At 46.1% G+C, this 25,572-nt stretch overlaps 1 protein-coding gene across 2 annotated transcripts in view; it reads left to right on the top strand.

Moving 5' to 3' along the window:
- The first annotated feature begins 13,143 nt into the window (after positions 1 to 13,143).
- LOC110090498 (BOS complex subunit NOMO1) overlaps positions 13,144 to 25,572 on the top strand; it is a 120,448-nt gene continuing 108,019 nt past the window's right edge. Inside the window, exons 1-2 of one of the 2 annotated variants that reach the window (XM_072982716.2) lie at positions 13,144 to 13,367; positions 14,471 to 14,560. In XM_072982716.2, coding sequence (XP_072838817.2) covers positions 13,224 to 13,367; positions 14,471 to 14,560 — 234 coding nt within the window. In that variant the 5' untranslated portion in view covers positions 13,144 to 13,223. The remainder of the gene's footprint in view (positions 13,368 to 14,470; positions 14,561 to 25,572) is intronic. The other variant, XM_072982717.2, reaches the window with a different exon arrangement.

The following is a 25,572-nucleotide window of genomic DNA, read 5'->3' as shown; positions in this document are numbered from 1 at the left end:
TTTGGGACGTTGCCACGTTACAGTACCTTATTTACTTGATCTTTTTATTTACCCTGTTTGTTATTTAAATAAACCTTGTTCTTTTGTTTGTGAAAAATCCATTCCTGGTCTGTGTGACTTCTTATAGGGAATGGTTGGTGGCAGCATATTTATAGTGTGGCATACTCCAGTAGGTCTGGGGTTGTCACATTGATTGGTGTCCAGCGTGTGGGATACGACTAGTCCAGTTGTCCAGTGGTCCAGCAAAGCCTTGACAAGTGTGCCCAGAGCAAGGGGGGTCTAGTCAGGGACAATCTGAGAGCGCGTAGGTAATCTTCTAGGCTTACCTCACGGGGAGGTGGGCTAGTGGAAGAACGTGCACACTCAGATTGGGGACTAGATTAGGGAGCTCTGAGGCAACCAGTTTTGGCGGGAAAAGGGCTGAGGCAAAGCTGTGTGAAGTAACAGTGATCTAGCCTGTCTGCTGAGAGGCCTAGCAGAGGGGGGTGGATTCTGCCTGGCAACAGTTGCAAGTTAGTGCTGAAGGAACAGCAGCAATCTATAGAAGGCTGTTTCTGAGGCAAAAGGAAAAAAGTCGTCGCTTTATTTTGAGGCTTGACTTTTGAAGGCAGCCTGTTCTGGGGGGGGGGATTATGCCCTTGACTCGAAGCCAAATAGCAGAAATGGGTGAAGTGAGAGATCCACAGGTAGACCAAGGTTCTGAGGAAGAATTTGGCTCAGTGCAGGATGAGAGCACGGGAGAACAGAACCCAGAACTCAGAAAAATGCTCCTAGCCCAATAGCATGAACTGAGGGTGAGGGAAATGGAGGAAAGATTAGAGAGAGAAAGAATGCAGGAAAGGGAGAGGCAAAGACAATTTGAATTGGAGAGAGAGAGAATGGCGTTTGAGCTGAAGAAGCTGGAGATAATGAGTAGAAATAGTAATAACAATAATAATGAGGGGAACCCAGGGAATGGGGAAGGCAGCCTGTCTAAAACTGACCTGAAGAAATTCCCTGTGTACCACAAGGGAGATTGCCCTGAGGTGTTCTTTTCCCTCGTGGAAAGAGCGTTTGTGGACTTCTCAGTAAGGGAAACTGAGAAGATGACCATTATGCGATCTTTAATCAGTGGCAGCCTGGCAGAAGTCTATGCAGAGATGCCAGTGGAACTGCTGAAAGATTTCGATGAGTTTAAAAAACTGGTGTTTGCCAGACATGGGATAACATCTGAACAGCTGAGGCAAAAATTCAGGTCACTCACCAAAAAACCAGAGCAGACTTTTACCCAAGTGGGGGCCCAACTGGTGAGGCTGCTAGAGAAATGGCTGTCTCAGGAGGGGACAGAGACCTTCCAGCAGCTCAAAGACCTGATAGCGCTGGAACAGTTTTATTCAGTCCTGCGTGGGGAACTGAAGTTCCAGGTGAGGGAGAGGAAACCTAAATCTGTGGCAGAAGCGGCAGAGATCGCAGATTTTATTTACCAAATAAGAAAGCCCTTAGGTGCTGAGGGGAAATCTGTAGGTAAACCCAAAGAAACCTACAGCAAGTACTCTCAGGGACCAGGGAAAAACCAGCAAGGGGGAGGGGCCCATGTTGAAGGGAAGCCCTCAGACATGAAACCACAAAGACCTCAGATTTTGGAGGGAAAACCAAAAACAGATGAGAAAGACTCCAAATACAGCAGAAAATGTTATTTCTGTCAAGGAAAGGGCCATCTAATCTCAGAGTGTGAGAAATTAAAGCAGCTAAAGGGAAATTTGCCTCATGATTTGAGTGGAACCAAGCCAAAAGCTGTGTTCTGTGTCCAGACAGAGCAAAGCTCCTTGCCATTGAGGGAGCCTGTTACCATGGCTACTCAATCTGGAACAGTTACATCTGCTGATCAGGCTGGGGAAAATGGTCCTCTTGTGGAGGTCAAGCGCTGCTTACTAGTGAGAACAGATTCACAATTGTTTGAGACCGCAGGGGTGGACGTAGGAATACTTGACCATCAGTATAGGGGGCTAAGGGATATTTGTTCCCAGGTGACCCTGTGCCATCCAGACATTATGCCTAGGGAGTATATAATCCCAAATGAGAGCCTGAAGGTGGCAGGGATTGAGGGGCAGGTGATCTCACTGCCAGTGGCTGAGGTACCTGTGAGCTTTCAAGGCTGGAGGGGAGTTTGGCGGCTAGCGATTTCATCGACTCTGCCAGCAGCCGTGCTCGTGGGAAATGACCTGGCTGAACAAGTGAAACGGGTGCTAGTGATTACACGCTCACAAGCTACCACGGGGACAGTTCAGGGGGGTACTGAAGAGCCCGAGACGGAAGCAGGTGGGGGGAGTCCCGAAGCTGTGGTGGAAACCTTAACCACGGACAGCAAATTTGGCCAAGAGCAAAAGGCAGACGCCACTCTCCGAAAGTGTTTTGAACAGGTGACAGACACCCAGCTAACACCTGAAGCCCCAGCGAGATTTCACGAGAAAAAGGGGATTTTATATAGAGAGACTCTGATGGATATCTCAAAAGGGGGAGATGGGATCAGAAGTCAGCTAGTGGTACCTGAAAAGTATCGCCCCATGATCTTACAAAGGGGGCACTCTGACATGTTTGCTGCGCACTTGGGGGTGAACAAAACACAGCAGAGAATAACACAAAATTTTTACTGGCCTGAAATAGGGAAGCAGATCAAGGAGTTCTGTAAACAATGTGATGTGTGTCAGAGGCAGGGGAATAACCGTGACAGGACCAAAGCGAAGTTGTGCCCTTTGCCTGTGATTTACACCCCGTTCAAATGTATAGGAGTGGATATTGTGGGACCTTTGCCCAAGGCCACAAAGAGGGGGAACCGGTTCATTCTCACCATTGTGGACCATGCCACGAGGTACCCCGAAGCCATTCCCTTGACTAACATCGAAACTAACACAGTGGCAGATGCCTTGGTGGGGTATATGTCCAGGATGGGATTTGCCTCAGAAATAATCACAGATTTGGGCACATCGTTTACATCAAAGCTCATGAAACGGTTATGGCAAATCTGTGGAATCAAACACAAGGAAACCACTGCCTATCACCCCGAAAGTAATGGGTTAACGGAGAAGTTCAATGGGACTCTAATGCGCATGATTAAGGCTTACTTGGCAGAGAATCCAAACAATTGGGACCAGAAGCTGCAATCCCTTTTGTTTGCTTATCGATCAGTGCCGCAAGCCAGTACCGGGTTCAGTCCGTTTGAACTTTTGTTTGGGAGAAGGGTGAAAGGGCCACTTGATTTAATCAAACAAAATTGGGAGCAGATCACCCAGGATGACGCACAAGACGTTGTGACATATATAGACTCTTTAATGAATGACCTAAAGAGAAACCTAGAGCTAGCAGCAGAGAACCTGCAAGCTCAGAAGGTTAGACAGAAAACCTGGTATGACCAGAAAGCCAGGGAGAGGCACTTTAACCCAGGGGAGGAAGTGCTTTGGCTTAGGCCCTGCAAAGAGAACAAACTGCAGCTCAAATGGGCAGGACCATATAGGGTCATTTCCAAGATGTCGGATCTGAACTACCTTATAGAGCAGGAGGAACACCAAGCGAGGAGGGTGGTATATGTGAATGCCCTGAAACCCTACTACAGAGGGGAACAGAGGGTTTTATTTGCAATAAAAGCAGCTGAGAGTGAGGAAGCTGAATTACCCTTCTGGGAGGGTAGAGGGGAAGTAAAATACAACCCAGATGAGGTAAAGATCAGTCCTGCACTCACCCAAGATCAGCAACAAGAACTAAAAGTGCTGCTCACCAAATATCAAAAGGTGTTTTCAAATAAGCCGGGGATAGTGAAGGGAGTGATGCATCGGATCCATACAGGGCATGCAACCCCACAAGCAGTATCCCCATACCGAGTAACGGGACCCTATAGGGACAAGGTGCGGAAGGAGCTGGACGAGATGCTTAGGGAGAACATCATCGTCCCCTCTTCTAGTCCTTGGTCCTCTCTGATAGTCCTGGTGGACAAGCCTGATGGGAGCATTAGGTTTTGTGTAGATTACCGGAAATTAAACCGCGTAACCACTCCTGATGCATACCCAATGCCCAGGCTAGACAACCTGATTGAAACCATAGGGGGTTGTCGGTTCATTTCATCATTGGACCTAGTAAAGGGATACTGGCAATTAAGGATTGATCCCAGGGATCAAGAAAAGACCGCATTTTGCAGCCCTTTTGGTCTCTATGAGTTTAGAGTCCTGAGTTTTGGTCTCAGAAATGCACCAGCCACATTCCAAAGGCTGATGGACCAGACCTTAGCAGGGCTCAGTGACTTTACTGTGGCCTACATTGACGATATAGGGATCTTCAGCAATACCTGGGAAGATCACCTGAAACACCTGGAGATAGTGCTGCAGAGGTTAAGTGCAGCAGGGCTAACAGTAAAGGCAAGCAAGTGTCAGCTGGGTAGCCCAGAAATAAAATACTTGGGTCACATAGTAGGGGGAGGAGTGATCAAACCCCTAGAGGCCAAGATAGAAGCCGTTCGTGATTGGCCCAGGCCCAACACCAAGAAAAAAGTCAAATCATTTCTTGGGTTGGTGGGCTACTACAGAAAGTTCATCCCGAGGTTTAGCGAGATAGCGACTCCGCTGACCGATCTGACGCGGAAGAAGACTGATGACCGCATCCCGTGGACCAGCGACTGTGAGGAGGCATTCCAGAGGTTGAAGGAGGCGCTCATCAATTATCCAGTGCTGCGTGCTCCAGACTTCGACCGGGAGTTCATCATCTACACCGATGTGTCTAACAGCGGGGTAGGAGCAGTTCTTTGCCAGGAGGATGAAAATGGTGACCAGCATCCAGTGTCCTACCTGAGTAGGAAACTCCAGAAAGGTGAGAGACATTTGGCAACCGTGGAAAAGGAGTGCCTGGCCATAGTCTACGCGATTCAGAAGGCCAAGCCTTACATCTGGGGAAGACATTTTGTTCTGTGCACTGACCACTCACCACTGCAGTGGTTAAAGACAATGAAAACCCATAATAGTAAACTTATGAGGTGGGCTTTAAACCTGCAAGATTATGACTTTGAAGTGAAGGTGGTCAGAGGGTCAATGAACTGTGTTGCTGACGCCTTGTCAAGAAGACCCGACGAGTGAAGACGGCGAAGAAACCATGGACTATGTATATTTTGGTGACCAAAAGTTAAATGTACTTGTTTATTAAACATGCTTGGTTTGTATTAATAAAGGTGACTTAATGTATTGTAAATGTTAATGTTTAAATGCCTAATTGATATGTTTAACCTAGAGTAAGTATGGTATTGTATGTTATTGTATAACTGTTTTTGTGTGTTTTGGATCCTGGTTGTTTTTTGGAGAAAAGCACTTTAGCTTTCCCCCTGCAAAACAACTTATAAAGAGGGGAGGTGTTACATACAGCACTGATGGTACCTGTCTGTCATGGGTTTGGAGGGAAAGTTCCATCCTATGGGGAGTGGAAGGCGGGACATCAGGGGGAGGAGCTGTACTGTATATATATGTGGAGCCTGTGTGGAGAAGTTAGGAGAAGCTGGAGTGGGAGTCTGTGTGTCAGACTGAGTACAACTGTGTGTCAGTTAGTACATACCTGATAGGTTCAGGTTTCTATATAGGTAGCCAGAACTGATAGGTTCAGGGTCTGTGCTTTACTTTAAAGTGTTCTGTGTGAACCAAACTGTTATATGTATGTGTTTGGGACGTTGCCACATTACAGTACCTTATTTACTTGATCTTTTTATTTACCCTGTTTGTTATTTAAATAAACCTTGTTCTTTTGTTTAGTAAAATCCATTCCTGGTCTGTGTGACTTCTTATAGGGAATGGTTGGTGGCAGCTTAATTATAGGGTGATATATCCCAGTAGGTCTGGGGTTGTCACACATGGCATTACACATGATATGGATATTGTTGGGGGGGATGAAGGATATGTTTGGGTGATTCTGCGTAAAAGCTATAAATAAAATTTTGTTTGCAACATCCTTTGCCTGTATCATCTGTCTATGTTATATAAGAACATTCAAAGAATCCTGTTAAATCAGACCAAAGGCCTACTTAATACAGCATTTTGTTCCCACATTGACCATAAAACTATAGGAAGCCCACAAGCAGACATGATCAATTGCACTCTCCCACTATTATTTCCTTGTAACTTGCACTGTCTTTATTTCAGCAAGGCTGTTGACAAGATCCCTCTAGACCACCATATAGTTCAAAATCTGTGTCTAATGCCTCCAAAAACATAAATACAAAGCATAAACAGTTAGAAATTATGGTCTAGGAATTAGAGACAGAGAAGCTGTATTTTCTCCACCAAAAGAAGATCAGCAGCAGATCATGAACGTTAATATCTGACATTATAGTAAAGCCGAAATAGAACAGTAAAAGAAACCTAATGCCAAAATATAATTTAAACAACACGAGACAGATTTGAACTTCCCATAAAGAATAGATTTACATTACTAAGCTCAACTGACTGTGAACCAGAAGAATTGTAGATTGTCACCAGCAATACTATTAAATCCATAAAGTTCCCTCCATCTCAGCAGTTCTAAGATTACTTTTACTATAGAATCATAAAATAATGGTTGAAAGGGGAGTCCAATAGCCTGCTCAATTCAGGAATAGAGATCAAAATATATCTGCCAGGTGGTTACAGTATCTAAATTTCCCTTGAATGCATCCAATGTTGGAGCACTCACCACCCCTTGAGGTCATTGTTTCCACTGTCTTACTGCTCTAACAGTTAGGAGGTTTTTCCTGATATTCAACCAAAATCTGGCTTCCTGTAACTTGAGCCCATGTGTCTTGAACTCTGGGATGATTATGAACAGATCCTGCCTCTCCTATGTATGACAGCCTTTGTAGTATTTTAAAAGTGCTATCAGATCTCCCCTCAGTCTTCTCTTCTCAAGGCTAAACATGCCCAATTCTTTCAGTCTTTCTTCATAGGGCTTGGTTCCAGCCTCCTGATCATCCTTGTTACTTTCCTCTAAATTTATTCCAATTTGTTAGCATCTTTATATTCCAATTTGTCAGCATCCTTTTTGAAGTGTGGACTTGATGGCCTTGTAGGCCCCTTTCAACCAACTTTACTTTTCCATGATTCTTTCTTTCATTCTATGTGGTGTCCAGAACTGGATACAATAAGACAAAGCCTACCCACTGCAGAATAGAGGGGTACTAGTACTTTGCGGGATTTGGAGACTATACATCTATTAATGCAGCCTAAAATAGCATTTCCTTTCTTGCAGCCTCATCACATTGTTGGCTCATATTCAACTTGTGACCTATGCTGATTCTGATATTGTGTTGCCTGCAAATTTGATTAGCATTCCCTGTATCCCCTGATCCAGGCCATTAATAAAAATATTGAATAGCACTAGACCCAGGTCTGAGCCATGGGGTACCTCACTTGTTAGCTCCTCCCAGTTTGAAAAGGAGTGATTAATCATTACCTTCTGAGTATGATTCTGCAACCAACTGTGTATCCACCTTACAGTTGTTATATCCAGCCCACATCTAGTTAGCCTGGTAATCAAAATGTATTTTGGCACTTTGTTAAAAGCTTCGATGACATCAAGATATACCATATTTTTCCGTGTAGAAGATGCCCCCATGTATAAGATGCACGCCCCCACTTTTCTTTCTTTGCAGGAAAGTGGAGGGGGAAAGTAGGAATCATCAAAGTGCTTTGATGATTCCTGCTTTCCCCCTTTACTTTATTGCGAGGAAAATGCTTTTCCCCCTCCACTTTCTTAAGAAAAGGTGGAGGAGGAAAGCAGATATGAAAGTGCTTTGATCCCTCCCCCTGCTTACTTCCATGTATAACAGTGGTCCCCAACCTTGGGCCTCCAGATGTTCTTGGACTTCAACTCCCAGAAATCCTGGCCAGCAGAGGTAGTTGCAAAGGCTTCTGGGAGTTGTAGTCCAAGAACATCTGTAAGCCCAAGGTTGGGGACCACTGGTGTATAAGACAAACCTCAATTCTTAATCTAAAGATTTTAGAGAAAAGTATCTTCTTATACAGAGAAATATATGGTACTATATCTACAGCATTCCCTCTGTCCAGCATTCCCTCTGATTCTTGACAAATCCATGTTGGGTTCTAGTTCTTGTGCTATTGTTTTCTAGGTACTTGCATGTTGTTGTTGTTGTTTAGTCGTTTAGTTGTGTCCGACTCTTCATGACCCCATGGACCAGAGCACGCCAGGCCCTCCTGTCTTCCACTGCCTCCCGGAGTTGGAAATTCATGTTGGTAGCTTCGATGACACTGTCCAACCATCTCATCCCCTTCTCCTCTTGCCTTCACACTTTCCTAACATCAGGGTCTTTTCCAGGGAGACTCCTCTTCTCATGAGATGGCCAAAGTACTGGAGCCTCAGCTTCAGGATCTGTCCTTCCAGTGAGCACTCAGGGTTGATTTCCTTCATAATGGCTAGGTTTGATCTCCTTGCAGTCCAGGGGACTCTCAAGAGTATCCTCCAGCACCACAATTCAAAAGCATCAATTCTTCGGCGGTCAGCTTTCTTTATGGTCCACCTCTCACTTCCATACATCACGAGAGGAAAAACCATAGCTTTGACTATTCGGACTTTTGTTGGCAAGGTGATGTCTCTGCTTTTTAAGACGCTGTCGGCTTTGGCCCAACCACTTCATTAGCTCAGGAGCTACTTGTACTTGTCCTCTGCTCTTCCTCAGTAACATGTTGGATGCCTTCTGACCTGAGGGTCCCATCTTCCAACGTCATATCTTTTGTTTCTGTTCATGGGGTATTCTTGGCAAAGATACTGGAGTGGCTTGCCAATTCCTACTCCAGGTGGATTGCGTTTAGTCGTAACTCTCCACTATGACCTGTCTGTCTTGGGTGTCCCTGCACGGCATAGCCCATAGCTTCTCTGAACAATTCAAGGTTAAATTATGTCACGTAATAATGGAATCAAGCTACAGGAAGCCAGATTTAGGCTGAATATGAAGAAAAACATTGTAACAACAATGGAATCAAGTACATTGGGAGGTGGTGAGCACTCCAATACTGGAGGAATTCAAGAGAAAATTGGACAACTATCTGTTAGATCTATTTTTGATTTGGATTCATGGACTGAACAGTGGGTTGGACTCAATCGCCTTATAGGCCCCTTCCAAATCCACTATTCTATGATTCTATTAAACAGCTCTCATTCTCCCCGCTTTATTATGTTAACTTGCAACCCACTGCAACATCTGCATAAAAAGGCATTTTAATAGGGTAAAGACAACACATTTGAATAATGTTTTTCATATATAAGAAAGTGTTTATCAGTGGCTCCTTCTCAAACTAGGAGAAAGTCGCAAGTGGGGTACCACAAGGCTGATATCTAGGCCCAATGTTCTTTAACATTTTTCCTAACAACTTGGATTAGGGAGCGCAGGAAATACTTATCAAATCTGAAGATGACACGAAATTGGGTAGAAGACAGGAACCTTGGAAGACAGGAACAAAATTCAAAAAGATCTCAATAGGCTTGAGTACTGGGCTGAAAACAAGAGAATGAAATTAGACAGGGATAACTGCAAAGCTCTATACATGTGGGCATGGGACAAAACACACAGTTACAAGCTGGAGTATACGGCTCAGGAACACTATGAATAAGAAGAATATTGGAATTGTTGTAAATCAAAATCTGAATACGAGTCAACAGTGCAATGTGGCTACAAAAAAGGCAAATGCTATTTTAGGTTGCATTAACAGAGGTCTAGTCTCCAAATCCTGCAAGGCACTACCTGGAGGAGGAGGACTGCTTTGATCCATTCCAGTCTGGATTCAGGTGCGATGGGATACTGAGATGACACTGGTTACACTGCAGGATGACCTTTTAAGGGAGGCTGACAGGGGCAGATGCACCCTGTTGGTACTCCTAGATCTCTCAGCAGCTTTTGATACCGTCAATCATGGCATCCTCCTGGACAGGCTCTCTGAGGCTGGGATTGGGGGCTTAGCATTGAGCTGGCTTTGATCCTTCCTGAAGGACAGCGTCCAGAGAGTTTGCTAGGGAGGAGGTGTCGACACCTTGGACCCTTCAGTACAGTATGGGGTTCCTCAGGAATCAGCTCTATCCCCAATGCTCTTTAACATCTATGTTAAGCTGTTGGGGTAGGTCATCAGGAGTTTCGGAGTAAGGTGGCATCAGTACGCTGATGACACGCAGCTCTGTCTCCATTATCATCTCTTCAGTGGATGCCTTCCAGATGCTGGAATGTTGCCTGGTTGCAGTACTGGAATGGATCAGGGTTAACAGGCTCAAACTCAACCCGGAACAGGGGTTCAACTCTGGGGGGAATCTCCAATAGGTTAGGGGAGATGGTGCCTAGGATGGATGGTACTCCCCTCTAGTTTAAGGAGCAATTGCATAATTTGGGTGTTCTTCTGGACCTGGCTCTTTCTTGGGAGTTCCAGATTGCAACCATGTCCAGATCAGTCTTTAGCTTAGGCTAATTGCCCAACTTTGCCCCTACCTAGGCAAGGACCCCTTCAGGACTTTGGTGCAGGCCCTGATTATCTCCTGGATCAACTACTACAATGCTCTCTATGTGGGGCTCCCCTTGAACCTGATTTGGAGACTTCAGTGCATCCAGAATTCAGCAGCCATACTGGTGGTTGGTGCAAGTAAATTTGATCACATCACTCCAGTTCTGGCTCACCTCCACTGGATGCTTGTGGCATCCCAGATCAAATTCAAGGTTTTGACATTCACAAAGCCCTTCAAGGTTTAGGTCCATGTTACTTGTTGGAACGTCTTTCCTTAATGTCATCTGGCCGACCCACAAGATCATCCCAGTCGAGGCTCCTCTGGGTGGACACCCCAAGGAAGGCCCGTAAATCCGCTACAAGAGGTAGGTCCTTCTTCGTGGTGGCTCCATCTTTATGGAACCAGCTTCCGGAGAAGCCCCGCCTAGCCTCCTCCCTGTGGACTTTTTAGGAAGCAATTAAAGACATTGTTTCTCAGGGAAGCTTTCCACACCGACCCCAGCTGACCACCTTCTCCCAGCTTTTTCTTTCCCCTTCTCTTCTTCCCTCCCCTCTTTTCCTCCATCTGCTCTGGGATTAGTCTGCTCATGGCATCTGTTTTTTTAAGGGTCATTGCTGTTGGTTTTAATATTTCTATTATTATTTTTCTTTTGTTTTGCATGTTGTAACCCACCCAGAGTAGTGCTGTGATACTAATGGGAGCAGGATACAAATTGAACGGATGGATGGACAAACAAACAGTCTCCTTCTATTCAACACTGGTAAGACCTCACCTTGAGTAGTGTGTCCAGTTCTGGACACCACACTACAAGAAGGATACTGACAAATTGGAATAAGTTCAGAGGAGGGCAACAAGGATGATCAGGTGGCTGGAAACCAAGCCTTAGGAGGAAAGGCTGAAAGAATTGGGCATGTTTAGCCATGAGAAAAAAAGACTGAGGGAGGGGAGATACGATAGCACTTTTCAAGTCCTTGAAAGGGTGTCATAGAGAAGGAGGGGCAGAATCTGTTCTCCATTATCTCCAAGTGCAGGACACACAACAATGGACTCAACTTACAGTTTTAGGCTGAATATCTGATTCTATGATTCTATATATTGAGACTGTATTATATTAATGATATACGTAGTACAGAATAATGTGGGAGCTGTAAATCCTTCTTTAATAGATAAATGAGAAGGGGAAAATATCAGTACACTTTGTGTTTAATTACCTTTTTGGGTGTGGAAACAGTCCTCCCTTCATCCCCCCCCCAAAAAAGCCCTGTCAATGAAGACCCCCTCCCCCTGAAGCTCAAATAAACACCTCCCCCACGGCCCCCTCTTTCACCTTTTTGCCCCTCTTGCTTTCCTCCTCCACAATGCAGGCAGGGCCCAGAGGCCTCTCCCTGCCCAGGTCCCCTCTCCCTTCCCTGTGTTTCCCTTGCCACAACTGGCAGAATGGGAGATACAGGTACAGCGAAAGGCCCCACTACTATGGCACCAACAACTTGTTAGTCTTGGCACCAGCATTTCTGGCACGCACTGCACACTCACTTTATTCAGGCCTCTTTGAGCTAATACTCGGGAGCAAAGGGCTGACATCAGTCCTGCAAAAGGTGGCTGCAGAGGAGCTGAGAGAAATGAGTGAGAGCCACTCTTTCGGGCGAGGGGGAGACGTCATGCAGGTGCGTAAAAGGAAAATCCACCCAAAGGAGTAGAGAAATAACTGTATGAACTTTAGGTTGTCTGCTGTTCTGGTTCAAATTAAATTTCTGCATCTGTGGGTCAAGAGGATTAAAATTAAACACCATTGTTTAATATACTAAACATAAAGTGAACTGTAACTAAAACTAAATATGGCAACCCTCCAGAAAACATAAGGTGGTCAACAACACCTGAGAGGGGAACCCCCTGCCCTAAAAGGAATCCACAGGAGCTGCTGAGGAGAGGAGAACCTTTTGGAAATCGCCCATTCACAGGACCACCTAAAGTTGGAAGCAACTTGACAGCACATAGAAAGACCACGTTTGCAAATAATTATTTATAGTTAATTCCTGTTTCCAGTAGCAAAGGAAAAGTTCCAGTTACAACTTGATGAAAAAAAAAAACACTTTACAGTTTTTGCCTATTTTAATTACTTCTATTTCATAAACGGAGGAGCAGGAATATCAAAATGGTTCAAGAGCTGGCTGTGCTCCACCTTGTTCTCTTGTGTGTGTGGAGCTGAGAAGATGATGAGCAAGAGGAGAGGGCACTTTCTTCTCATGCCAGTGGCTCGTAAAGTTAAGATTTTTAGTGGGGGAAAAATTGAAAAGCTGAGTTTCTGGTTCCTGTCAAGAAACAGGAAAGCTCCTCCCCACAGACATATACAATAGCAGCAAACTGTTTTCAGGGGCCTTACACGCACAACTGTAACGAACGGCTTCTTAAAAGTTGTGCTCGGAGGCTCTTTTGGACTGCAAGTCCCAGAATTCCTTAGCCGTAGGGAACAAGGCAAACTCTCCTCCCTTCCGGGCTGCCTTTTCTGGGTATTGTGGTCCAAAGCGGTGGTACAGAGCCTCCCTTACAGCGAAATCCGGGAATCCTCCAGGCAGCAGGGGGCGGCAAAGCCTCGGCTCCTTCTCTTCGTTCACTTCCAGGTGCCGGTCGTGCGGCTCCTCTCGGAGGCCGGCCTTTGGGCGCATGCGCTCTCCGACGCATCCCGGACCTTCCGCAGTTGCTCCGCGTGGGGCCGAGAGAGTGAAGGCGGCGGGGGAGCCGAGATGCTGCTGCTGCTGCGGGGCTGGGCGCTGTGGGGGTGGGGCTGGTGGGGCCTGTGGGCCGTGGCGCGGGCCTCAGAGGACATTGTGGTGGGCTGCGGGGGCTTCGTCAAGTCGGACGTGGAGATCAACTATTCCCTGATCGAGGTGAGCGCCGCGCCCGGCCAGGTGGGCAGGCAGGCAGGTAGAGGGGGCCCCGCTGCGCCTCCCTCCCTCCCTCCCTCCCGTTGCAGCGATGGCTTTTAAACACAGTGCAGAAATCGGCCAAGGAACTGTTTGCGTTTATTTCTTTTCTCTTTTTTTGGGGGGGGGGGTTGCCTCGATCGTTTGTTAGTATTGGCGTTGCTTTAAAAAGGCGTTGAAGCCGGTCAGGGGGGTTGCGTGGCCTGTGAGTGAATGAACTGGAGTGCCTGGGGAGTAACTGACCAACGTAGAGACCGGGAGCCTTTCTTCCGGCGTTTCCTCTTTATAACCTCACTTCTGGGATTTTAAAAACCAGGAACCCCTGCAGGTTCTTCTGTTGCCCCATCGCTTCTGGGGTGGGGTGGGGTGGGGTGTGGTGGGGAGATTGCCACCCTGCCTTCAGGATCCGATGGGCTCCCAGTTGTGGTCTTACTTGCTCTGCCACCAGTTAGACTTTTCCTGGGTTGTTCTTAAGGCGATAGAGATCATCAGGCTAGGCTTCAAAGTGATAGCCATGTGTGTCTGATGGGATTATACGCCCTGACACTTGTGCAACCTTGAGAAAGCTGCATGTCCCGGAAGACCAGCAGAAGGAAGGACTGGGAAACCATCCTTCAGTATTTTATACTAGAAAACACTTTGTGTGAAGTGATTTGAGTTTCTGCGAAATCCAGGACTCTTCTTTATTGCAGAATTTCTTTATATAATAGAATTTCTCACATCCTTTTACAGCACAGACTTCAATGAAATTACCTGTGTATCAAATACACTATCTCCCCATTGATTTTCTTACCAACCAACTATAGTCTCTATATTTTGATCTCTATATTTTGATGCAATGTATAAATATTTGTCCTGTTATATCTCTTTCTGTTATGTCTGAGGAAGTGGACTTGCCCACAAAAGCTCACATAAAAATATGCAACAGTCTCGAAGGTGCCACTACCTTTTTGTTCTTTCATTTTTTTATTTTTATGTTTCTACCTATAATGCTTGCACAGATTAACACAGCTACCTCTTCTACAACTACAACTTGAATCTCATACTTATTATTATTTAAATAATAGGTTAAATTGTACACAAAGCATGGAACCCTGAAATATCAAACAGACTGTGCTCCAAATAATGGTTACTTCATGATTCCTCTATATGATAAGGTAGGTGACAATGAAAGGCCAGAACAAAACAATGAAATCTGTCTTCATATTGTTGCATTTCTCTATTGTTTGCAAGCTGTTTAAATCTGAAGAGTTCAAAGATGTATAAATCAACAATATAAGATATATGTAACAATGCAACACTAAAACTCAGTGTTTTGGTAGGTTGGATTACCTGGGGACAGCTTGCAAAAATAGGTATGTTTTTAGCAAATTGTTGGAGTACATTGAATGTCAGAGGGAGGAATATTCCCCAGAGTTGGATGGCCAGCTCCGGAATAGAGCTGGGAGGTATGTTGCAAGGCCTCTTCAGATGACCTCGGGGACCAGGCAGGTCTATCAGCTTCTCACTTCTTGAACACGCCTCTCATAATGTTATAAATGATTCTGTATGTCATTTTCCTGACTTGATTGCCCATAAATACTGCTCATAATCATTTGTGGCTTAGTAGAAAAAGGTAAGCGACATTTGCAAAGACTTTCAGAATGGTAATCATTTTATGGAAGCAAAAACAGGAAGATCACCTGCTACAGTTGTATCTTGACTTACGAACTTAATCCGTATTGGAACGGCATTCGTACGGCGAAAAGTTTGTAAGTCAAGGCAAAATTTCCCATAAGAATGCATTGAAAACCATTTAATCTGTACCGGCTGTTTTTCGTTCTTATGTCAAGGCGCTGTTCGCAAGTAGAGGCATTAGTTCCCATAGGATCTAATGCAAACTGGTTAACCGTACTCTACCACTAGGGGGAGAATTTTTTTATTTTTTTCTTCTTTTGACCTAAGATGAATTTAGGTAAAAAAAAAAAGTCAGGAAAGGATTTTTTTCGTTCGTAAGTCGAGGCTCAGTTCGCAAGTCGAAGCAACATTTTGTGAACGGAGCCATTCGTAACTCGAAATGTTTGTAAGTGGAGACGTTCATAAGTTGAGGTACCACTTGTGACAAACCCAGACCTACTGGGATCTGCCACACGTTAACTAAGCTGCCACCAACCATTCCCTATAAGAAGTCACACAGACCAGGGATGGATTTTTAATAAATAAAGAACAAGGTTTATTTAAAACAACACACAGGGAAAATAAAATAATCAGGTGAATAAGATATAGTAACGTGGCTTTATCTCACTCATACATAAACACAGTTTGGTTCACACAGAACCCTTAACTTGAAGCACAGACCCTGAACCTATCAGTTCTGGCTAACCATTCAGACACCTGAACCTATCAGGTTGGTACTCTGACACACAGTAGTACCCTGTCTGACACACAGACTCCCACACCAGCTTCTTCTTCCCAGCTGCTGCTTCTTCACATCCCAGCGTCTGCTGAACTTCACCACACACGCTTCACATATATATACAGTACAGCCCCTCCTCCTGATGTCCCGCCTTCCACTCCCCATAGGATGGAACTTTCCCTCCAAACCCATGACAGACAGGTAACATCAGTGCTGTATGTAACACCTCCCCTCTTTATAAGTTGTTTTGTAGGGGGAAAGCTAAGGTGCTTTTTCCCAAAAAAACAACCTGGATAAAACACACAACAACAGTTATACATACCATATCATACTTACTTATACTTACATTCTAAGTTAAACATTTACCATTTAGGCATTTAAACATTTACCATATACATTACATCAATTTACCTTTATTCATACAAACCAAGTTCAAAAAATAGGTACATTTAACTTTTTGTCATCAATATATACACATAGTCCATGTTCTTTCGCCGTCTTCAATCTTCAGGTCTTCTTGACAAGGCGTCAGCAACACAGTTCACTGACCCTCTGACCACCTTCACTTCAAAGTCATAGTCCTGTAGGTTTAAAGCCCACCTCATAAGTTTGCTATTGTGGGTTTTCATTGTCTTTAACCATTGCAGTGGTGAATGGTCAGTGCACAGAACAAAATGTCTTCCCCAGATGTAAGGCTTGGCCTTCTGGATCGCGTAGACTATGGCCAAACACTCCTTCTCCACGGTTGCCAAATGTCTCTCACCTTTTTGAAGTTTCCTACTCAGGTAGGACACTGGATGCTGGTCACCATTCTCATCCTCCTGGCACAGAACTGCTCCTACCCCGCTGTTAGACGCATCGGTGTAGATGATGAACTCCCGGTCGAAGTCTGGAGCACGCAGCACAGGATAGTTGATGAGCGCCTGCTTCAACCTCTGGAACGCCTCCTCACAGTCGCTGGTCCACGGGATGCGGTCATCAGCCGTCTTCCTCGTCAGATCGGTCAGCGGAGCCGCAATCTCGCTAAACCTCGGGATGAACTTTCTGTAGTAGCCCACCAACCCAAGAAATGATTTGACTTTTTTCTTGGTGTTGGGTCTGGGCCAATCACGAACAGCTTCTATTTTGGCCTCCAGGGGTTTTATCATTCCTCCCCCTACCATGTGACCCAAATATTTTGCTGCTGGGATACCCAGCTGCAGTCTGTTCTCTCTGCAGAGCCCAGGCCACAGCACTTCCTCCCCTGGATTTAAGTGCCTCTCCCCGGCTTCCTGGTCATCCCAAACTTTCTTTCTGACCTTTTGAGCTTGCAGGGTCTCTGCTGCTAGCTCTAGGTTTCTCTTTAGGTCATGCCTCAAGGTGTCTATGTATGTCACAACGTCTTGTGGGTCATCCTGGGTGATCTGCTCCCAATTTTGTTTGATCAAATCAAGGGGCCCTTTCACCCTTCTCCCAAATAAAAGTTCAAATGGACTGAACCCGGTACTGGCTTGTGGCACTGATCGATAAGCGAACAAAAGGGGTTGCAGCTTCTGGTCCCAATTGTTTGGATTCTCTGCCAAGTAAGCCCTAATCATGCGCATTAGAGTCCCATTGAACTTCTCAGTTAACCCATTACTTTCAGGATGATAGGCAGTGGTTTCCTTGTGTTTAATTCCACAGATTTGCCATAAGCGTTTCATGAGCTTTGATGTGAACGATGCGCCCAAATCTGTGATTATTTCTGAGGCAAATCCCATCCTGGACATATACCCCACCAAGGCATCTGCCACTGTGTTAGTTTCAATGTTAGTCAAGGGTATGGCTTCAGGGTACCTCGTGGCATGGTCCACAATGGTGAGAATGAACCTGTTCCCCCTCTTTGTGGCCTTGGGCAAAGGTCCCACAATATCCACCCCTATGCATTTGAACGGAGTGTCAATCACAGGCAAAGGGCACAACTTTGCTTTGGTCCTGTCGCGGTTATTCCCCTGCCTTTGACACACATCACATTGTTTACAGAACTCCCTGATCTGCTTCCCTATGTCAGGCCAGTAGAAATTCTGTGTGATTCTCTGCTGTGTTTTGTTGACCCCTAAGTGTGCAGCAAACATGTCAGAGTGCCCCCTTTGTAAGATCATGGGGCGATACTTTTCAGGTACCACCAGCTGACTTCTGATCCCATCTCCCCCTTTTGAGATATTCCTCAGGGTCTCTCTATATAAAATCCCCTTTTTCTCCAGAAATCTCACTGGGGTTTCAGGTGTTAGCTGGGCGTCAGTCACCTGTTCAAAACACTTTTGGAGAGTGGCGTCTGCCTTTTGCTCTTGTCCAAATCTGCTGTCTGTGGTTAAGGTTTCCACCACAGCTTTTGAACTCCCCTCTGCTTCCGTCTCTGGCTCATCATTACCCCCCTGAACTGTCCCCGTGGTGGCTTGTGAGCGTGTAATCACTAGCACCCGTTTCACATGTTCAGCCAGGTCATTTCCCACGAGCACGGCTGCTGGCAGAGTCGATGAAATCGCTAGCCGCCAAACTCCCCTCCAGCCTTGAAAGTTGACAGGTACCTCCGCGACTGGCAGTGAGATTACCTGCCCCTCAATCCCTGCCACCTTCATGCTCTCATTTGGGATTACATATTCCCTAGGAATAATATCTGGATGGCACAGGGTCACCTGGGAACAAGTGTCCCGCAGCCCCCGATACTGACGGTCAAGTATTCCTACGTCCACCCCTGCTGTCTCAAACAACTGAGAATCTGTTCTCACCAGCAGGCAGCGCCTGACCTCTACAAGAGGACCATTTTCCTCAGCCTGATCAGCAGATGTAGCTGTTCCAGATTGAGTAGCCATGGCAACAGGCTCCCTCAGTGACAATGAGCCTTGCTCTTTCTGGACACAGAACACAGCTTTTGGCTTGGTCCCACTCGAATCCTGAGGCACAATTCCTTTTAGCTGCTTTAATTTCTCACACTCTGAGATTAGATGGCCCTTTCCCTGACAGAAATAACATTTTCTGGTGTATTTTGAATCTCTCTCATCTTGTTTTGGTTTTCCCTCCAAAATCTGAGGTCTTGGTTTCATGTCTGAGGGCTTCCCTTCACCATGGGCCCCTCCCCCTTGCTGGCTTTTCCCTGGTCCCTGAGAGTACTTGCTGTAGGTTTCCTTAGGTTTCCCCATCACTTTCCCCTCACCCAAGGGCTTTCTTATTTGGGAAATAAAATCTGCGATCTCTGCTGCTTCGGCCACAGATTTTGGTTTCCTTTCCCTCACCTGGAATTTCAGTTCCCCATGCAGGACTGAATAGAACTGTTCCAGCGCTATCAAGTCTTTGAGCTGCTGAAAGGTCTCTGTCCCCTCCTGAGATAGCCATTTCTCTAGCAGCCTCACCAATTGAGCCCCCACTTGGGTAAAAGTCTGCTCTGGTTTCTTTGTGAGGGACCTGAATCTTTGCCTCAGCTGTTCCGCATTTATCCCATGTCTTGCAAACACCAGTTTTTTAAACTCTGCAAAATCTCTCATCAGTTCCTGTGGCATCTCTGAATAAACCTCAGCCAGGCTACCACTGATTAAAGATCGCATGATGGTCATCTTCTCAGTTTCCCTCACTGAGAAGTCCACAAACGCTCTTTCCACTAAGGAAAAGAACACCTCAGGACAATCTCCCTTGTGGTACACAGGGAATTTCTTCAGGTCAGCTTTAGACAATTGGCCTCCCTCAGAATCCCTATTGTTATTATTGTTCTGGTTCATCATTTCCAATTTTCTTAATTCAAACGCCATCCTTTCTTTTTCCAGAGCAATTTTCTCTCTCTCTAACCTTTCCTCCTTTTCCATTCTCTCTCTCTCTAATTCAAATTGCCGTTGTTTCTCCCTTTCCTCCCTTCTTTCTCTCTCTAACCTTTCCTCCATTTCCCTCACCCTCAGTTCATGCTGTTGGGCTATGAGCAATTTTCTGAGTTCTGGGTTCTGCTCTCCTGTGCTGTCACCCTGCACTGAGCCAAATTCATCCTCAGAACCTTGGTCAACCTGGGGGTCTTTCACTTCACCCATTTCTGCCATTTGGCTTCGAGTCAAGGGCATAATCCCCCCTCAGAACAGGCTGCTTTAAAAAGTCAAGCCTCAAAATAAAACGACCACTTTTTTTCCCTCTTTTGCCTCAGAACCAGCTTTCCCTATAGATTGCTGCTGTCCTTCAGCACTACTTGCAACTGTAGCGAGTTAGAGTCTACCCCCCTCTGCTGGGCCTCTCAGCAGGCAGGCTAGATCACTGCTGTTTCACAGTTTTGCCTCAGCTTTTTCCCGCCAAAACAGGCTGCCTCAGAGCACCCTAATCTAGTCCCCAATCTGAGGTTACACGTTCTTCTACTAGTGCACCCCCCCCGTGAGGTACACCTAGAAGATTACCTACGCGCTCTCAGATTGTCCCTGACTAGACCCCCCTTGCTCTGGGCACTCTTGCCAAGGCTTTGCTGGACCACTGGACAACTGGACCAGTCGTATCCCACACGCTGGACACCAATCAATGTGACAAACCCAGACCTACTGGGATCTGCCACACATTAACTAAGCTGCCACCAACCATTCCCTATAAGAAGTCACACAGACCAGGGATGGATTTTTAATAAATAAAGAACAAGGTTTATTTAAAACAACACACAGGGAAAATAAAATAATCAGGTGAATAAGATATAGTAACGTGGCTTTATCTCACTCATACATAAACACAGTTTGGTTCACACAGAACCCTTAACTTGAAGCACAGACCCTGAACCTATCAGTTCTGGCTAACCATTCAGACACCTGAACCTATCAGGTTGGTACTCTGACACACAGTAGTACCCTGTCTGACACACAGACTCCCACACCAGCTTCTTCTTCCCAGCTGCTGCTTCTTCACATCCCAGCGTCTGCTGAACTTCACCACACACGCTTCACATATATATACAGTACAGCCCCTCCTCCTGATGTCCCGCCTTCCACTCCCCATAGGATGGAACTTTCCCTCCAAACCCATGACAGACAGGTAACATCAGTGCTGTATGTAACACCTCCCCTCTTTATAAGTTGTTTTGTAGGGGGAAAGCTAAGGTGCTTTTTCCCAAAAAAACAACCTGGATAAAACACACAACAACAGTTATACATACCATATCATACTTACTTATACTTACATTCTAAGTTAAACATTTACCATTTAGGCATTTAAACATTTACCATATACATTACATCAATTTACCTTTATTCATACAAACCAAGTTCAAAAAATAGGTACATTTAACTTTTTGTCATCAATATATACACATAGTCCATGTTCTTTCGCCGTCTTCAATCTTCAGGTCTTCTTGACAAGGCGTCAGCAACACAGTTCACTGACCCTCTGACCACCTTCACTTCAAAGTCATAGTCCTGTAGGTTTAAAGCCCACCTCATAAGTTTGCTATTGTGGGTTTTCATTGTCTTTAACCATTGCAGTGGTGAATGGTCAGTGCACAGAACAAAATGTCTTCCCCAGATGTAAGGCTTGGCCTTCTGGATCGCGTAGACTATGGCCAAACACTCCTTCTCCACGGTTGCCAAATGTCTCTCACCTTTTTGAAGTTTCCTACTCAGGTAGGACACTGGATGCTGGTCACCATTCTCATCCTCCTGGCACAGAACTGCTCCTACCCCGCTGTTAGACGCATCGGTGTAGATGATGAACTCCCGGTCGAAGTCTGGAGCACGCAGCACAGGATAGTTGATGAGCGCCTGCTTCAACCTCTGGAACGCCTCCTCACAGTCGCTGGTCCACGGGATGCGGTCATCAGCCGTCTTCCTCGTCAGATCGGTCAGCGGAGCCGCAATCTCGCTAAACCTCGGGATGAACTTTCTGTAGTAGCCCACCAACCCAAGAAATGATTTGACTTTTTTCTTGGTGTTGGGTCTGGGCCAATCACGAACAGCTTCTATTTTGGCCTCCAGGGGTTTTATCATTCCTCCCCCTACCATGTGACCCAAATATTTTGCTGCTGGGATACCCAGCTGCAGTCTGTTCTCTCTGCAGAGCCCAGGCCACAGCACTTCCTCCCCTGGATTTAAGTGCCTCTCCCCGGCTTCCTGGTCATCCCAAACTTTCTTTCTGACCTTTTGAGCTTGCAGGGTCTCTGCTGCTAGCTCTAGGTTTCTCTTTAGGTCATGCCTCAAGGTGTCTATGTATGTCACAACGTCTTGTGGGTCATCCTGGGTGATCTGCTCCCAATTTTGTTTGATCAAATCAAGGGGCCCTTTCACCCTTCTCCCAAATAAAAGTTCAAATGGACTGAACCCGGTACTGGCTTGTGGCACTGATCGATAAGCGAACAAAAGGGGTTGCAGCTTCTGGTCCCAATTGTTTGGATTCTCTGCCAAGTAAGCCCTAATCATGCGCATTAGAGTCCCATTGAACTTCTCAGTTAACCCATTACTTTCAGGATGATAGGCAGTGGTTTCCTTGTGTTTAATTCCACAGATTTGCCATAAGCGTTTCATGAGCTTTGATGTGAACGATGCGCCCAAATCTGTGATTATTTCTGAGGCAAATCCCATCCTGGACATATACCCCACCAAGGCATCTGCCACTGTGTTAGTTTCAATGTTAGTCAAGGGTATGGCTTCAGGGTACCTCGTGGCATGGTCCACAATGGTGAGAATGAACCTGTTCCCCCTCTTTGTGGCCTTGGGCAAAGGTCCCACAATATCCACCCCTATGCATTTGAACGGAGTGTCAATCACAGGCAAAGGGCACAACTTTGCTTTGGTCCTGTCGCGGTTATTCCCCTGCCTTTGACACACATCACATTGTTTACAGAACTCCCTGATCTGCTTCCCTATGTCAGGCCAGTAGAAATTCTGTGTGATTCTCTGCTGTGTTTTGTTGACCCCTAAGTGTGCAGCAAACATGTCAGAGTGCCCCCTTTGTAAGATCATGGGGCGATACTTTTCAGGTACCACCAGCTGACTTCTGATCCCATCTCCCCCTTTTGAGATATTCCTCAGGGTCTCTCTATATAAAATCCCCTTTTTCTCCAGAAATCTCACTGGGGTTTCAGGTGTTAGCTGGGCGTCAGTCACCTGTTCAAAACACTTTTGGAGAGTGGCGTCTGCCTTTTGCTCTTGTCCAAATCTGCTGTCTGTGGTTAAGGTTTCCACCACAGCTTTTGAACTCCCCTCTGCTTCCGTCTCTGGCTCATCATTACCCCCCTGAACTGTCCCCGTGGTGGCTTGTGAGCGTGTAATCACTAGCACCCGTTTCACATGTTCAGCCAGGTCATTTCCCACGAGCACGGCTGCTGGCAGAGTCGATGAAATCGCTAGCCGCCAAACTCCCCTCCAGCCTCGAAAGTTGACAGGTACCTCCGCGACTGGCAGTGAGATTACCTGCCCCTCAATCCCTGCCACCTTCATGCTCTCATTTGGGATTACATATTCCCTAGGAATAATATCTGGATGGCACAGGGTCACCTGGGAACAAGTGTCCCGCAGCCCCCGATACTGACGGTCAAGTATTCCTACGTCCACCCCTGCTGTCTCAAACAACTGAGAATCTGTTCTCACCAGCAGGCAGCGCCTGACCTCTACAAGAGGACCATTTTCCTCAGCCTGATCAGCAGATGTAGCTGTTCCAGATTGAGTAGCCATGGCAACAGGCTCCCTCAGTGACAATGAGCCTTGCTCTTTCTGGACACAGAACACAGCTTTTGGCTTGGTCCCACTCGAATCCTGAGGCACAATTCCTTTTAGCTGCTTTAATTTCTCACACTCTGAGATTAGATGGCCCTTTCCCTGACAGAAATAACATTTTCTGGTGTATTTTGAATCTCTCTCATCTTGTTTTGGTTTTCCCTCCAAAATCTGAGGTCTTGGTTTCATGTCTGAGGGCTTCCCTTCACCATGGGCCCCTCCCCCTTGCTGGCTTTTCCCTGGTCCCTGAGAGTACTTGCTGTAGGTTTCCTTAGGTTTCCCCATCACTTTCCCCTCACCCAAGGGCTTTCTTATTTGGGAAATAAAATCTGCGATCTCTGCTGCTTCGGCCACAGATTTTGGTTTCCTTTCCCTCACCTGGAATTTCAGTTCCCCATGCAGGACTGAATACAACTGTTCCAGCGCTATCAAGTCTTTGAGCTGCTGAAAGGTCTCTGTCCCCTCCTGAGATAGCCATTTCTCTAGCAGCCTCACCAATTGAGCCCCCACTTGGGTAAAAGTCTGCTCTGGTTTCTTTGTGAGGGACCTGAATCTTTGCCTCAGCTGTTCCGCATTTATCCCATGTCTTGCAAACACCAGTTTTTTAAACTCTGCAAAATCTCTCATCAGTTCCTGTGGCATCTCTGAATAAACCTCAGCCAGGCTACCACTGATTAAAGATCGCATGATGGTCATCTTCTCAGTTTCCCTCACTGAGAAGTCCACAAACGCTCTTTCCACTAAGGAAAAGAACACCTCAGGACAATCTCCCTTGTGGTACACAGGGAATTTCTTCAGGTCAGCTTTAGACAATTGGCCTCCCTCAGAATCCCTATTGTTATTATTGTTCTGGTTCATCATTTCCAATTTTCTTAATTCAAACGCCATCCTTTCTTTTTCCAGAGCAATTTTCTCTCTCTCTAACCTTTCCTCCTTTTCCATTCTCTCTCTCTCTAATTCAAATTGCCGTTGTTTCTCCCTTTCCTCCCTTCTTTCTCTCTCTAACCTTTCCTCCATTTCCCTCACCCTCAGTTCATGCTGTTGGGCTATGAGCAATTTTCTGAGTTCTGGGTTCTGCTCTCCTGTGCTGTCACCCTGCACTGAGCCAAATTCATCCTCAGAACCTTGGTCAACCTGGGGGTCTTTCACTTCACCCATTTCTGCCATTTGGCTTCGAGTCAAGGGCATAATCCCCCCTCAGAACAGGCTGCTTTAAAAAGTCAAGCCTCAAAATAAAACGACCACTTTTTTTCCCCTCTTTTGCCTCAGAACCAGCTTTCCCTATAGATTGCTGCTGTCCTTCAGCACTACTTGCAACTGTAGCGAGTTAGAGTCTACCCCCCTCTGCTGGGCCTCTCAGCAGGCAGGCTAGATCACTGCTGTTTCACAGTTTTGCCTCAGCTTTTTCCCGCCAAAACAGGCTGCCTCAGAGCACCCTAATCTAGTCCCCAATCTGAGGTTACACGTTCTTCTACTAGTGCACCCCCCCCGTGAGGTACACCTAGAAGATTACCTACGCGCTCTCAGATTGTCCCTGACTAGACCCCCCTTGCTCTGGGCACTCTTGCCAAGGCTTTGCTGGACCACTGGACAACTGGACCAGTCGTATCCCACACGCTGGACACCAATCAATGTGACAAACCCAGACCTACTGGGATCTGCCACACATTAACTAAGCTGCCACCAACCATTCCCTATAAGAAGTCACACAGACCAGGGATGGATTTTTAATAAATAAAGAACAAGGTTTATTTAAAACAACACACAGGGAAAATAAAATAATCAGGTGAATAAGATATAGTAACGTGGCTTTATCTCACTCATACATAAACACAGTTTGGTTCACACAGAACCCTTAACTTGAAGCACAGACCCTGAACCTATCAGTTCTGGCTAACCATTCAGACACCTGAACCTATCAGGTTGGTACTCTGACACACAGTAGTACCCTGTCTGACACACAGACTCCCACACCAGCTTCTTCTTCCCAGCTGCTGCTTCTTCACATCCCAGCGTCTGCTGAACTTCACCACACACGCTTCACATATATATACAGTACAGCCCCTCCTCCTGATGTCCCGCCTTCCACTCCCCATAG

This window comes from Pogona vitticeps, chromosome 13, assembly GCF_051106095.1.
Source record: "Pogona vitticeps strain Pit_001003342236 chromosome 13, PviZW2.1, whole genome shotgun sequence".
NCBI classification, from domain to species: domain Eukaryota; kingdom Metazoa; phylum Chordata; class Lepidosauria; order Squamata; family Agamidae; genus Pogona; species Pogona vitticeps.
Note: the sequence above shows the minus strand (reverse complement) of the source record. Positions and strands in the feature narration are given on the sequence as shown.